Genomic DNA, 14,515 nt, shown 5'->3' on the forward strand with positions numbered 1-14,515 from the left:
ACTCATGTCTGAGTATACCCTGCCACACCTATAGTGGCCAAAAACGATTCAGAAAAGGGGGTGGTGATGAACAGAGTGTCTGAATTAAGCAGACCACTCTTACCCAGTCCAAAGATCAGGGCTTGATCCATCACCGTTATTTATCTCACTGCCCCATCCCAGCTCAGAACCTGGCTATATGCAAATTAGTCTGTACCTGGCCCAGTGCATCATGGGAACAGGGCAGACCAAACTACCAAGCCAATTCTTCACCAGAAAGGATACAAGCTACCGGGGACCGGTTTCTGGCATTTCAGCCTCTTCGGCCCGGCTTGCTTGAATCCTGATGGAGCAGTGAGAAAGGGACTCATGTCTGAGTATACCCTGCCACACCTATAGTGGCCAAAAACGATTCAGAAAAGGGGGTGGTGATGAACAGAGTGTCTGAATTAAGCAGACCACTCTTACCCAGTCCAAAGATCAGGGCTTGATCCATCACCGTTATTTATCTCACTGCCCCATCCCAGCTCAGAACCTGGCTATATGCAAATTAGTCTGTACCTGGCCCAGTGCATCATGGGAACAGGGCAGACCAAACTACCAAGCCAATTCTTCACCAGAAAGGATACAAGCTACCGGGGACCGGTTTCTGGCATTTCAGCCTCTTCGGCCCGGCTTGCTTGAATCCTGATGGAGCAGTGAGAAAGGGACTCATGTCTGAGTATACCCTGCCACACCTATAGTGGCCAAAAACGATTCAGAAAAGGGGGTGGTGATGAACAGAGTGTCTGAATTAAGCAGACCACTCTTACCCAGTCCAAAGATCAGGGCTTGATCCATCACCGTTATTTATCTCACTGCCCCATCCCAGCTCAGAACCTGGCTATATGCAAATTAGTCTGTACCTGGCCCAGTGCATCATGGGAACAGGGCAGACCAAACTACCAAGCCAATTCTTCACCAGAAAGGATACAAGCTACCGGGGACCGGTTTCTGGCATTTCAGCCTCTTCGGCCCGGCTTGCTTGAATCCTGATGGAGCAGTGAGAAAGGGACTCATGTCTGAGTATACCCTGCCACACCTATAGTGGCCAAAAACGATTCAGAAAAGGGGGTGGTGATGAACAGAGTGTCTGAATTAAGCAGACCACTCTTACCCAGTCCAAAGATCAGGGCTTGATCCATCACCGTTATTTATCTCACTGCCCCATCCCAGCTCAGAACCTGGCTATATGCAAATTAGTCTGTACCTGGCCCAGTGCATCATGGGAACAGGGCAGACCAAACTACCAAGCCAATTCTTCACCAGAAAGGATACAAGCTACCGGGGACCGGTTTCTGGCATTTCAGCCTCTTCGGCCCGGCTTGCTTGAATCCTGATGGAGCAGTGAGAAAGGGACTCATGTCTGAGTATACCCTGCCACACCTATAGTGGCCAAAAACGATTCAGAAAAGGGGGTGGTGATGAACAGAGTGTCTGAATTAAGCAGACCACTCTTACCCAGTCCAAAGATCAGGGCTTGATCCATCACCGTTATTTATCTCACTGCCCCATCCCAGCTCAGAACCTGGCTATATGCAAATTAGTCTGTACCTGGCCCAGTGCATCATGGGAACAGGGCAGACCAAACTACCAAGCCAATTCTTCACCAGAAAGGATACAAGCTACCGGGGACCGGTTTCTGGCATTTCAGCCTCTTCGGCCCGGCTTGCTTGAATCCTGATGGAGCAGTGAGAAAGGGACTCATGTCTGAGTATACCCTGCCACACCTATAGTGGCCAAAAACGATTCAGAAAAGGGGGTGGTGATGAACAGAGTGTCTGAATTAAGCAGACCACTCTTACCCAGTCCAAAGATCAGGGCTTGATCCATCACCGTTATTTATCTCACTGCCCCATCCCAGCTCAGAACCTGGCTATATGCAAATTAGTCTGTACCTGGCCCAGTGCATCATGGGAACAGGGCAGACCAAACTACCAAGCCAATTCTTCACCAGAAAGGATACAAGCTACCGGGGACCGGTTTCTGGCATTTCAGCCTCTTCGGCCCGGCTTGCTTGAATCCTGATGGAGCAGTGAGAAAGGGACTCATGTCTGAGTATACCCTGCCACACCTATAGTGGCCAAAAACGATTCAGAAAAGGGGGTGGTGATGAACAGAGTGTCTGAATTAAGCAGACCACTCTTACCCAGTCCAAAGATCAGGGCTTGATCCATCACCGTTATTTATCTCACTGCCCCATCCCAGCTCAGAACCTGGCTATATGCAAATTAGTCTGTACCTGGCCCAGTGCATCATGGGAACAGGGCAGACCAAACTACCAAGCCAATTCTTCACCAGAAAGGATACAAGCTACCGGGGACCGGTTTCTGGCATTTCAGCCTCTTCGGCCCGGCTTGCTTGAATCCTGATGGAGCAGTGAGAAAGGGACTCATGTCTGAGTATACCCTGCCACACCTATAGTGGCCAAAAACGATTCAGAAAAGGGGGTGGTGATGAACAGAGTGTCTGAATTAAGCAGACCACTCTTACCCAGTCCAAAGATCAGGGCTTGATCCATCACCGTTATTTATCTCACTGCCCCATCCCAGCTCAGAACCTGGCTATATGCAAATTAGTCTGTACCTGGCCCAGTGCATCATGGGAACAGGGCAGACCAAACTACCAAGCCAATTCTTCACCAGAAAGGATACAAGCTACCGGGGACCGGTTTCTGGCATTTCAGCCTCTTCGGCCCGGCTTGCTTGAATCCTGATGGAGCAGTGAGAAAGGGACTCATGTCTGAGTATACCCTGCCACACCTATAGTGGCCAAAAACGATTCAGAAAAGGGGGTGGTGATGAACAGAGTGTCTGAATTAAGCAGACCACTCTTACCCAGTCCAAAGATCAGGGCTTGATCCATCACCGTTATTTATCTCACTGCCCCATCCCAGCTCAGAACCTGGCTATATGCAAATTAGTCTGTACCTGGCCCAGTGCATCATGGGAACAGGGCAGACCAAACTACCAAGCCAATTCTTCACCAGAAAGGATACAAGCTACCGGGGACCGGTTTCTGGCATTTCAGCCTCTTCGGCCCGGCTTGCTTGAATCCTGATGGAGCAGTGAGAAAGGGACTCATGTCTGAGTATACCCTGCCACACCTATAGTGGCCAAAAACGATTCAGAAAAGGGGGTGGTGATGAACAGAGTGTCTGAATTAAGCAGACCACTCTTACCCAGTCCAAAGATCAGGGCTTGATCCATCACCGTTATTTATCTCACTGCCCCATCCCAGCTCAGAACCTGGCTATATGCAAATTAGTCTGTACCTGGCCCAGTGCATCATGGGAACAGGGCAGACCAAACTACCAAGCCAATTCTTCACCAGAAAGGATACAAGCTACCGGGGACCGGTTTCTGGCATTTCAGCCTCTTCGGCCCGGCTTGCTTGAATCCTGATGGAGCAGTGAGAAAGGGACTCATGTCTGAGTATACCCTGCCACACCTATAGTGGCCAAAAACGATTCAGAAAAGGGGGTGGTGATGAACAGAGTGTCTGAATTAAGCAGACCACTCTTACCCAGTCCAAAGATCAGGGCTTGATCCATCACCGTTATTTATCTCACTGCCCCATCCCAGCTCAGAACCTGGCTATATGCAAATTAGTCTGTACCTGGCCCAGTGCATCATGGGAACAGGGCAGACCAAACTACCAAGCCAATTCTTCACCAGAAAGGATACAAGCTACCGGGGACCGGTTTCTGGCATTTCAGCCTCTTCGGCCCGGCTTGCTTGAATCCTGATGGAGCAGTGAGAAAGGGACTCATGTCTGAGTATACCCTGCCACACCTATAGTGGCCAAAAACGATTCAGAAAAGGGGGTGGTGATGAACAGAGTGTCTGAATTAAGCAGACCACTCTTACCCAGTCCAAAGATCAGGGCTTGATCCATCACCGTTATTTATCTCACTGCCCCATCCCAGCTCAGAACCTGGCTATATGCAAATTAGTCTGTACCTGGCCCAGTGCATCATGGGAACAGGGCAGACCAAACTACCAAGCCAATTCTTCACCAGAAAGGATACAAGCTACCGGGGACCGGTTTCTGGCATTTCAGCCTCTTCGGCCCGGCTTGCTTGAATCCTGATGGAGCAGTGAGAAAGGGACTCATGTCTGAGTATACCCTGCCACACCTATAGTGGCCAAAAACGATTCAGAAAAGGGGGTGGTGATGAACAGAGTGTCTGAATTAAGCAGACCACTCTTACCCAGTCCAAAGATCAGGGCTTGATCCATCACCGTTATTTATCTCACTGCCCCATCCCAGCTCAGAACCTGGCTATATGCAAATTAGTCTGTACCTGGCCCAGTGCATCATGGGAACAGGGCAGACCAAACTACCAAGCCAATTCTTCACCAGAAAGGATACAAGCTACCGGGGACCGGTTTCTGGCATTTCAGCCTCTTCGGCCCGGCTTGCTTGAATCCTGATGGAGCAGTGAGAAAGGGACTCATGTCTGAGTATACCCTGCCACACCTATAGTGGCCAAAAACGATTCAGAAAAGGGGGTGGTGATGAATGGCCTTAAATGCCTTTCTACCATCCTTCAAGGGAAGGCTAGTGCAGGTGTTCACGGACACCACCACTGTGGTACAGTAATAAACCGGGCTGGAAGGGGTCGTTGACCCTTTGTCAGGAGGCCCTGCATCTCAGGACAGGGCTGGAACGTCAGGGCATTTCCCTTGAGGCTTATCATCTGGTGCGCTCCCTAAAAGCCAGTGCGGACAAGCTCAGCTGCAGATGCCTAGCAGATCACGAATTGTGTCTCCATCTGGAGGTGGTGCAAGGTCTCTTTCAGCAGTGGGGAGAGTCTTGGTTAGATCTATTCGCCGCTTCAAGGAACGCACAATTTCCGCAGTTCTGCCCGTCAGAGTTTCCAAGGCAGCTCTCGCTTTGAGTCGCTTTTTGTTCTAAGTGGATCTATGGCTTCCTGTACGTTTTTCTGCCCATACCACTCCTGGCAGATTTAGGTTTTCACTCACTGGACAATAGTGCGGAAGCTGTAAGCCCAGAATGCAGTGTCTCACAGAGACTAAGTTTCCTGCTTCAGCTGGGCTCTGTCTCTAATTCCAACTCCTTAGGAGCCCAGTAGTCCATGCGGCCTCGATGTGCCACTTTGCAACTCATCTTAACAGACCCTATTTTTCACCATGTCTGTAATGGTATGGTAAAAAGGCATTTCCTTTAAAAGAAGGGTATGCTATAATGACTCGTACTTAGTTTGATGGTAGATAGTGTGCTTTTGGTTATTATTTCGTCACTTCCAGACAGGCGGCATGCTGTGCCCCATCTGCCTCCCTCACAGCCCTTGCCACCTTGTTTAGGCTTGTACTTGTGTCCTTTTGTCGAGACTTACTGAACAAAAGCTTGAAATTACACTAGGCTTAATGGTCAACATCTGCCATAACCTTACGACCTTTTACAGGTGATTGCAAATTTGTTCCTGTTTTGAGGATTCAAGTGTAGGCACGATTCTCCTCCCACCAACCGGAACAAAACAGTGGGCACGTTTGTTTATGTATTGTAAGAAGTGGTCTTACGTTACATAGTTTTAACCAACAATGCAAATGGTATAAAATGTGCAGTTAATTTGCAAAGTATATATTTTATTATAAGGTCCGTTTAGAGGTATTTTCACCATAACATGTAGCACTCTTGGAATGGAAAGGGCATCCTTAGCTAGCCCTGTGCTTTCAAGACATTGGATACTTATTGCCATGGCCTCCCTCAGAGGTGGCAATTGTTTTAAAAATGTTGTACACAAAAAGGTTCATACAACCCAAAAGTGTTTTTACTAGGTAAAACATTGAACTACTGGTCTCTGCTGCGAACAATTTTCTAAAGCCACGCAGTGCTTTCAGTCATGTTGGGTTGCCATGTAAGGTTGGATAAGAGGGTATGGTGATGGTCTTTTATTCTTTCTTTGTTTTAAAGGTTAATGATTTTAATAGTTGTTGCGTTGCTTCACAGGCACAATGAAGCCTACACGTGGTCAAATCCGACCTGCTGTGTACACAACATCATAGTGGGTAAACTCTGGATTGAGCAATATGGCAATGTAGAAATAACCAATCACAAGTGAGTGTCTGGTCTTCGTTGTAATACTTTAATTCACAGCCTTTTTCTCATGAGCCCAGAGATAATTACGGTTCTCTCTCTTTTCAGGACTGGAGAGAAATGCATTTTGAACTTCAAGCCATGTGGTCTTTTTGGAAAGGAGTTACACAAAGTAGAAGGCTACATTCAAGACAAAAGGCAAGTATATCCAACTGTTTTAAATGCCCAATTGACAGTAGCCTTTAATGACATCTGAATCAGGTTACTTTATTTTTTTATTTTAAAACTGTATTTTCATTGATTTTCAATCATAAGAAAAAAAGAAAACATACAGTGCAAAAGATTCGTTCCATACACAAACTCCTATCAATTGCATATTTGACCTCAATGATGGTAGGGAGCGTGATACAAATCCAGGCAGCGGTCACCATTGAGCTGCATGAAAGTACATAGATTGTTAGGTTTGACTCCCTTTTATTCAATGACCTGCAGTTATACAATCTAAAGCAAAATTAATACTCATTCAGTCGTCACATGTAATCATCAACTTATCAGTTCTTACAGTTCTTACAGATCACTCACTGTGTCAGAGCCAGAGTTCGATTCCCTATCCTCTTGAAACGTGACTAACAATTAGGCCTACAGTAATATCTCATCGGCCGTCCCTTTGTCCGTACGTGACAGTTTTTATCGTGTTCCTCTACCATCCTCCATTCCATCAAGTCCCTTACCCAAATGTCTAACAACAGCATCCCAGCGCCTAGCTACCTAGTAGCTACCCGGCACATTGCCAGTAGGAGGACCAGCTGAGCAGGTTTGTATGAAATTTTCCACCTCCTTGCTCTGACCATCTTGCCCACAGACATGAATGTAGCCAGCTGAGTTCTGGGGATTCTTAGACCCATACCTTTCTCCATGCAAGGCAGCACATGACCCCATTAATCCTGGACCTGAATATGCTTCTAAACCAGGTGGATAAAGAACACCCCTTCCTCACCGCAACGCACACATTTCGCCCCTCTGTTGGGGTCCATCTTGTTCAGTTTATAGGGTGAGACATACGTACGGTGTAAAACAATGGAAATAAAGGACCTTAAATCTATTAGTGCATGATACTGTGCCGACCAATTCTGCAGCCTTCTGCCAGTCGGAATCGGAGATGGGCATTTCTAGATCCCTTTCCCAGGTTGCTTGAGCTACATACCGTTTGTGTTTCTTGTCACCCATGATCACTTTGTAGAAAAGTGTGATCAAGTGTCGCCCGTCACCTAACGAATGAGGAACTCCAGAGGGACAAGGCACCAAGGGGAACTCCCTCCAGATCTCCCTTGCGACACTTTCTAATTTGGCATAATGGAAAAAAATGCACAGAACCGATCTCAAAAGGGCCCTGCGTTTCCTGAAAAGTAATAAATGTTTCTCCTGGATAAATGTCCCCCGCAACCTGGCATACTCCCTCGCTCCATTGCTCCATGGATATATGCCCATCTATATTTGAAAATAAACATTTAGGGAACGGTTAAAAAGGTGGACCTATACTATGCAATAACAATATGTGACCAGAAAGGTGATTATTCCAAAATATTTTCTTTTATTGAAAAAACCTGATATGTATCAATGTTATATATATATATATATATATATATATATATATATATATATATAATTTATATTTTATATTTTATATAACATTGAAGCTCATAAATAGACAATAAAGTGCATACAAAATACAATTTGTAAACTATAAACAATCGGGTAACAAATGACAAATTTGATACAAAATGTATACCAGCCAGAGGGTTATAGATAACACACTCAAAATCAAGATAAAGTAAACCATTTCAAATGTTTTTAAACGAATATCCAAAAGAGAGAATGGCTAACATGATTAGAATCTACGTGCGTTTCGGCGGGACGCCTTCTTCAGGTAGCCATAAGTCTTAGATGAATAGTCGAAATTATAAAAAAAGAGGGGAGGAAATGGAATTGCTTGCGAATGCGAATGTTGGTCCGACAATAGAATCACTGCCTACTTAAATACATTCACTGGCGAACTGTTGTGATGATATATAAATATTTCGAATCCACGAAGGAGGGTTTTTATCACAACGCACTGCACCGCCACAGCGGATACCAAAGAACCATAGAAATGGAGACGGTGGCCGCTCGATCACCTAAATAGGAGACGCTAAGCTCACAATTGAATGTTTCATCACTGCTCACTGGCTCGGCACTTTATCTTGGGCGCAGTACATGCATAGCTGCACAGTGAATGATATATCACCACTTAACGGGCACTAATATATTCGTCATTTGTCAGGGCAACACCTTGACCTACCTCGTGATCTATAGATGCCATATCTTAATCAAGTCTTGTTTGCCACCCAGCAACTTTCCGAAGTTTTTAGTAACTGGAGCGTGCTTGTGAAGTTGAATCCATTTCCACTATATCCCACAGAGAACTCAGGGGGTATAACGCTATATTTAAAGATGCTTCCTTTCATGACATGGATTCAAAATATTTATATATCATCATGACAGTTCGTCAGTTTAAGTAGGACCTGATTCTATTGTTGGACCAAATATGCTTTCTCGCCCTGAATTAGGAAACTCATTCTGGGGGACCCCCTATTTTCCACATATATATGCCCATCTATGTTACTAAAGGGAACTAAGTCACACACCGTAGCTCCCTACTGAAGGGAGCCCGCCGTACAACCTTCTGCACCACCCTGTCACGGATCCCTGCCGTGGTGCAAATTAGGTATGAAACCGGATGCTCTGATCTGCCCCCTCGCATCAATACTTGTGGCAGAGAGACACCATCTCCCCCAGCCCCCACCAGTCGTTTTTCTTTTTTTTTAAACTTTTGTATTTATTGTAAGAAAGTGTCGATACAATACAAGTTTGTGCATCACATTCAAATCAACTACAGATAATTACAATCCAATACTGAATATCCCACCCATGTCCTCCCCCCCCCCTTCCCTCATTTCAGGATTTGTCACACATTTAACCAGTCCAGCCCATGCCTCTGCTCGTAGGGGGAGGAACAAATGTCACCTCAATATGCATTCCATTTCCCCCATATCTTATACCATTTTTTGGGGCAGCCTCTACTTGTATAGACTGCACGTTCAGCCAACATAAACCAATCAACATCCCGTTTCCATTCTACGATCGTTGGTGGATCTGAAACTCCCCATTTACGAGCGATGTTACGCTTTGCAATTGTGAAACCGTTGGCTGCCCCCAGCTGATCCATATGGTTGAGGTCAGTGGCGTCCAAAATGTTTAGGAGACATGTCTTGGGAGATAATGTTAGAGCATTCCCACTCACTTCGTTCACAATGTGGTTCATTGCATCCCACTAACTCTGTATCAAGTGGCATTCCCAGAGTATGTGGTAAAACATACCCACCTCCCCGCAACGCCTTCTACAGTCTGTTGAGTTTCTATGGCCCATTTTGACAAGTGTCGTGCATGTGATCTGTGTGCAATGTAAAATTTTCAATTGGACCAAACGCAACCTTGCCGGTATAGCCACCTTGCACGGGTAGGATAACGCATTGCGCCAGTCCTCGTCCTCAAAATCTCCCACGTCAGTCTGCCAACGCTTATATAGGTGAGTCAACGGGTCTGATAAGTTATTAATTATCTTACGATACGTGAGGGAGATTGCTTTGCTCAGCATGGGATCTGCCAGTAATCTCTCCTCCAGTGGGGTGGCCTTCAATTCTTTAGTTGCTTCTAGTAGGGCATGGCGTATTTGTAAATATTGGAAGGTTTTGGTAGCGGATAATTTGTAATCTATTTGTTGTTCGATGGAGATTGATATTTTACCCTTCTTAATGGTCACTAACTTGCGATATGCCAATTATGTCCAATTTATCAACCCCACTACATCTACTTAAATTTCCCGATATGTCAGCATGCCATAGTGGTGTCATTTGTGTCAATTTATTTTTCCAGCCCAATTTAGCAGTGGTAGTGTGCCATATGGCGACAGTAAAAGCAGTGGGCATGTGAGCTGCCTCACGTTTGATTTTGTGTATAATGCTTCTCTGTACCCTCCATGGCCCATCAGTCATTTATCCATCCGAAATGCTGCAGTCGTTTTTAATAGTTATAAGTGTCAGTGAGCCATCTCGCGGCATACTGTAGGTGTGCAGCATAATAATAGTACCATCTCGCCGCATGCTGTAGGTGCACATCATAATAATAGTACTGACCGCAAAGCAGGGATAGCAAGTCCACCCTCTTCCAGGTCCCTCTTGAGTCACCAGTGAAACCCTGCTTCACCTCTCGGCCCATGGGGGAGAGCTCAATAGGTTATCCAGCTTACAGAAAAAACCTCTCTCAGCGGGAAGAGCACATTTTGGACAAGGTCTAAAACAACGTGGAAGATAATTTTTTCTATGGCAGATGTCCCCATCACTGAAAGAGGAAATTCCAGAATTGAATGGAGTTAGTGAGTCCTGTAGAACCCTGTCAACACTGTGGTGCTGATGTTGGGTCTCAGTATAAGTCACCCAGATCCCAAGGTATCTGAACCCGTCCAATTCCCACTGAAGTCCAAAGTTCGGAAACTGATCTGAACTTTTCCCAATCAATCCCGCTAAAGGAAACTGTAGCGATTTCCAGGCGTTGACCCTCAGGCCCGAGGCACCTCCAAAGGAGCTCTCCAGCCTCAACAACAGTGGGACAGACTTACCGAGAAAGTGAACATACACCAGTGCATTATCAGCATATAATGAGACTATGGGTAGAGCCGCCCACCCTGATTCCCCAAGGCTCCATCTTGTTGCGTATCAGTCGTGTGAGAGGCTCAATTGCCAGTGCAAAGAGAAGGGGCAACAGGAAGCATCCCAGACGTGTTCCCCTGCCAACTGTTCCTGATTCAGAGAGCTCATTCCTCACCCTGATATAAATAGATGGCTGTAGGAAAGTAGGATCTTCTTTTATGGTTGCCCCCACTATTTGCTGTGTTATTCTGATGTATGAGTAGTCTGACTGGGATCCTGCTAATCAGGATTCAAGTCACTGTGCTTTCTCCCTACATTCGACAGTGGTAAGTACTGTCCCTTCCCAATTGGCTACAGGTGTACCCTTCTAAGTTCCTTAGTATATGGTACGGAGGTACCCAGGACAAAGGTACACCTGGGGTCTCCCCTGGGCTGCAGCATATATTGTGCCACTCAAGGGAGACCACTTAAACTGTGACTACAGGCATCCATTGCAGCCTGTGTGAGTTGGCGCTTGTACCTCTCACAGCAGATATAAGTTTCCATATATCTGAGGTCCCTACACTTAAAACCTATAAGTCTCCCCATGGTAGGCTCTTCAGTCCTGAGGGCAGGGTGCTTGGTTATAAGTGTGAGGGTGCCCATGAATGAGCAGGACACCCCTACAAACCCTGTAGCCAATTCTCCAGGCTTTGTAAGTACGGGCAGCCATTTAATACATATAATGGACATCAAGTCAGTAGGAGATGTCTAACTATATATTGGCTGCACCGAAACGGATACCAAACATGTTTGAATCCTACCCCAACACCGATTCAAGTATTTGATGTAGGATCCCATGTACTAGAGAACTCCCCACCTATTCCCGGTACCAGCCTTTCAGGGTCTAACAGCAAGCTAGTGCTGCTGCCAACCACAGACACGTTTCTGCCCTGCTTCTGCTGAGCTGAGCTTGAGCAGAGGAAGCTAGAACAAAAGGTTTTCTGTCACAGGGAGGTGTGGCAACGTCCGAGACAGGACTTAATGTATTGGGCTGGAGTGGGGTGCTTGCCAGGGCCACCAGACTGCTTTGAAGAGCACATTTGGTGCCCTCCTTGCATACTCCTTGGCTGCCACTCTGGCGCGAAACTGAACAAAGGACATGACAGTATCCTACCCTCTGTCCAGCCCCTCCTCTGAGAGGGACCCCTGAATCGTTCCAACCCTTTCCCTAGGGTACTTAAGGGCTTTCCTGTGGGTGGCTCTTCAGGTTCGTCGTAGTACAAGAGTCAATTCAATTCAATTCAAAATTAGCTTTATTCGGTTGAAGCAAACAACCATAAAAGCACACAAATTATACATAACAAGATAAAAACAATTTATTAAGAGTCAATTATCCATTTAAAACATGTAGATCTGATTTCATTAAAAAAATGTACATTATGGTACTGCTGTTACAGGTACAATAGATAAAGACAGCTTGACAGAAAGTGCATACCTTTGGCATAAGGCCTGATGTAAACAATTAACACTTAGCAGCTTTTAAGGACAATCGACATTATCGCTATGAGAACAGTAAACGCGTTATAAATTTGCACTATTAACAATTAAAAGCTAATACAAAATGGGCACAATCCCAATATAATAAATAATCAGTTTTAATATAATATGGTTACGTTAATACAAAGCAAGTTACTCATGCGATATAAAGTGCAAAGTGCTTTGAACATCCTGTCCACCTCTGGCATTATGGAGGTTAAAAATACATTAAAACACCATACTGAAGGGCGTGGCTAGCAGCCGAGAGCGATGGCTGCGGCTTGAATGAGCTCCGCTTCATCCAAGGCGAATTGAACCTGCACAGCCTGTGAAACGGCGCGATCCCTACCAAAGTGCCTTACCACCGACCTGGTGCTTTACCTGCTTTCACCCACCTCTGCCCATCCTCTACCTTGCCGAGCCCCTAAAGGGATTGCTGTGCTCTGCCGAGGTGATCGCTGCCCCTTCTCCAACAATGGTGCTTTCGGCGTGTGGCAGGCTGGTGTGCTAGCAGAGAGTCCTGCTGATGGACTGCCGAGGATTGTGGCTCTAAACATCGGGATTCTACAGATTCTATGCGCCGCCTGGATTTTGAATCGCGGCACAAGCCGCTTGTGAAACGTGGTAGAAGCCGCCTGTGTAACACGGCTACCTCTGCCGGACTTGAACGTGGATTTGAAGCCGCCTGTGGAGTTGAACGCGGCAGAAACGTGTACCCTGCCCCCCCTGGGCAGTGAGGTGCGGAGCGCGGGGGGGGGGGGGCGAGAGCGCAGGAGGCCGCCTGAGTTCGCAGTGTCCTTAGCAGCGGGCAAAAAACAGGAGCCGCCCAGTAGCGTCGGGAGCCTCTGCGAGGTTCTGCTCTGCGAGGCTCTTTGCAGGCTTTACTGCAAGCAGACAGCTGGGGGCACAGGAGCTCTTGGAAAGCTTTGTGACAGTTCGGAAGGCAGTGGGGGATTGCAGTGAGGGAGTGACTCTAGCGAGGCTCCACAGCTGAAGGAGCATTTCAGAAACAGCAGTTGTCCAGCATCTAGAATCTTTACCTGTCTCCAGTCCGTGTTTTGCTGCTGGCTGCCAGTGCCAGTGGTCAGTTGAGCTGTGCGAGTAAGAAGTAAGGGGCTTGACCGTGCCGCCCCAGCTCTCCAGCGTCTCACCGCGAATGCGGCCGCAACAGAAGCAACAGAAGCTACAGGTGCTACAGGAGCGGCGGCCCAGTGAAAGAGAGGAGAGTGGAGAATGCTGATCGCCTAAACGTTTAACGCCACGCGGTCTCTACCAGCCTCCACTGCTTGACCCCGACGGCTGGTGTTCCCGGATCCTGCAGTTGTCTGGTTGCTTGTTAATTCAAAAGGTACATTAATATCTTTAGATCTTTAGATTTAAATGACCGAATCTGTGGGGGAGAGGAGTACACAGGCTGGGGAGGTGGAGTAAGCTGATACGGGGACTGTAAAGACCAGTAATTCTTCATTCCCTCATTCCTTTTGCCCAAATTTGGAGAATTAGTGATAAGTTGGATAAGTTGGAGGAGAACAAAAGTGATTTGATTGGGGATATTGGTGATCCTGGTGAACTATGCGTTCTGGTAAGGAGAGAACAACAGGAATAGCGGTTAAACGCACAAAGAAAATGCAACAATCAAGGATAGCGAAAAAGGTTAATTCAAATATATTTGAACCAAACCAGTCGTTAATCTCCCCAATAGCGAGGATGTTCGAGAAGTCAGGTAAAATACCAGAGAAATTCTCATTTTTGAAGGATCCGACGGGGGTGTTGATGACAAAACAGTTTGAGGGAGAAAATGCAAACTTACAGACCCCAATTAAGCCAATTGCCAGTGAAATAATCAATAAACTGAGTATACAGAAATGCTTACAACACTGGAAGTGTAACTCTCAAACCAGTACACCGGAGGTAGTGAACAAGGAAATAAGTGACTGTACCACAAATACCAAGTGCAACATTAACGAAAACAACCAAATTACTCAGGAGTGTATGAAAGAACAAAAACACCTAAAGATACCTATAGAAGTAAGTGTAGTAATAAATAAAAGGTTACACATACCACTCGATGAAAACTCGCTAAATCTTCAGAATAATTACGAACATAAAGAGGGATGTGATATACATGAGGACACTGAACATCAAGGCATAGGTCATGGCAATCTAACAGG

At 46.3% G+C, this 14,515-nt stretch overlaps 1 protein-coding gene across 3 annotated transcripts in view; it reads left to right on the forward strand.

Moving 5' to 3' along the window:
- Nucleotides 1-14,515, forward strand: part of OSBPL1A (oxysterol binding protein like 1A) — a 1,891,697-nt gene that overhangs the window by 1,499,130 nt on the left and 378,052 nt on the right. For all 3 annotated transcript variants that reach the window (XM_078687412.1, XM_078687413.1, XM_078687414.1), the window contains 2 exons: nucleotides 5,995-6,102; nucleotides 6,190-6,279. In XM_078687412.1, coding sequence (XP_078543538.1) covers nucleotides 5,995-6,102; nucleotides 6,190-6,279 — 198 coding nt within the window. The remainder of the gene's footprint in view (nucleotides 1-5,994; nucleotides 6,103-6,189; nucleotides 6,280-14,515) is intronic.

This window comes from Lissotriton helveticus, chromosome 4_1 (assembly GCF_964261635.1).
Source record: "Lissotriton helveticus chromosome 4_1, aLisHel1.1, whole genome shotgun sequence".
Taxonomy (NCBI): domain Eukaryota; kingdom Metazoa; phylum Chordata; class Amphibia; order Caudata; family Salamandridae; genus Lissotriton; species Lissotriton helveticus.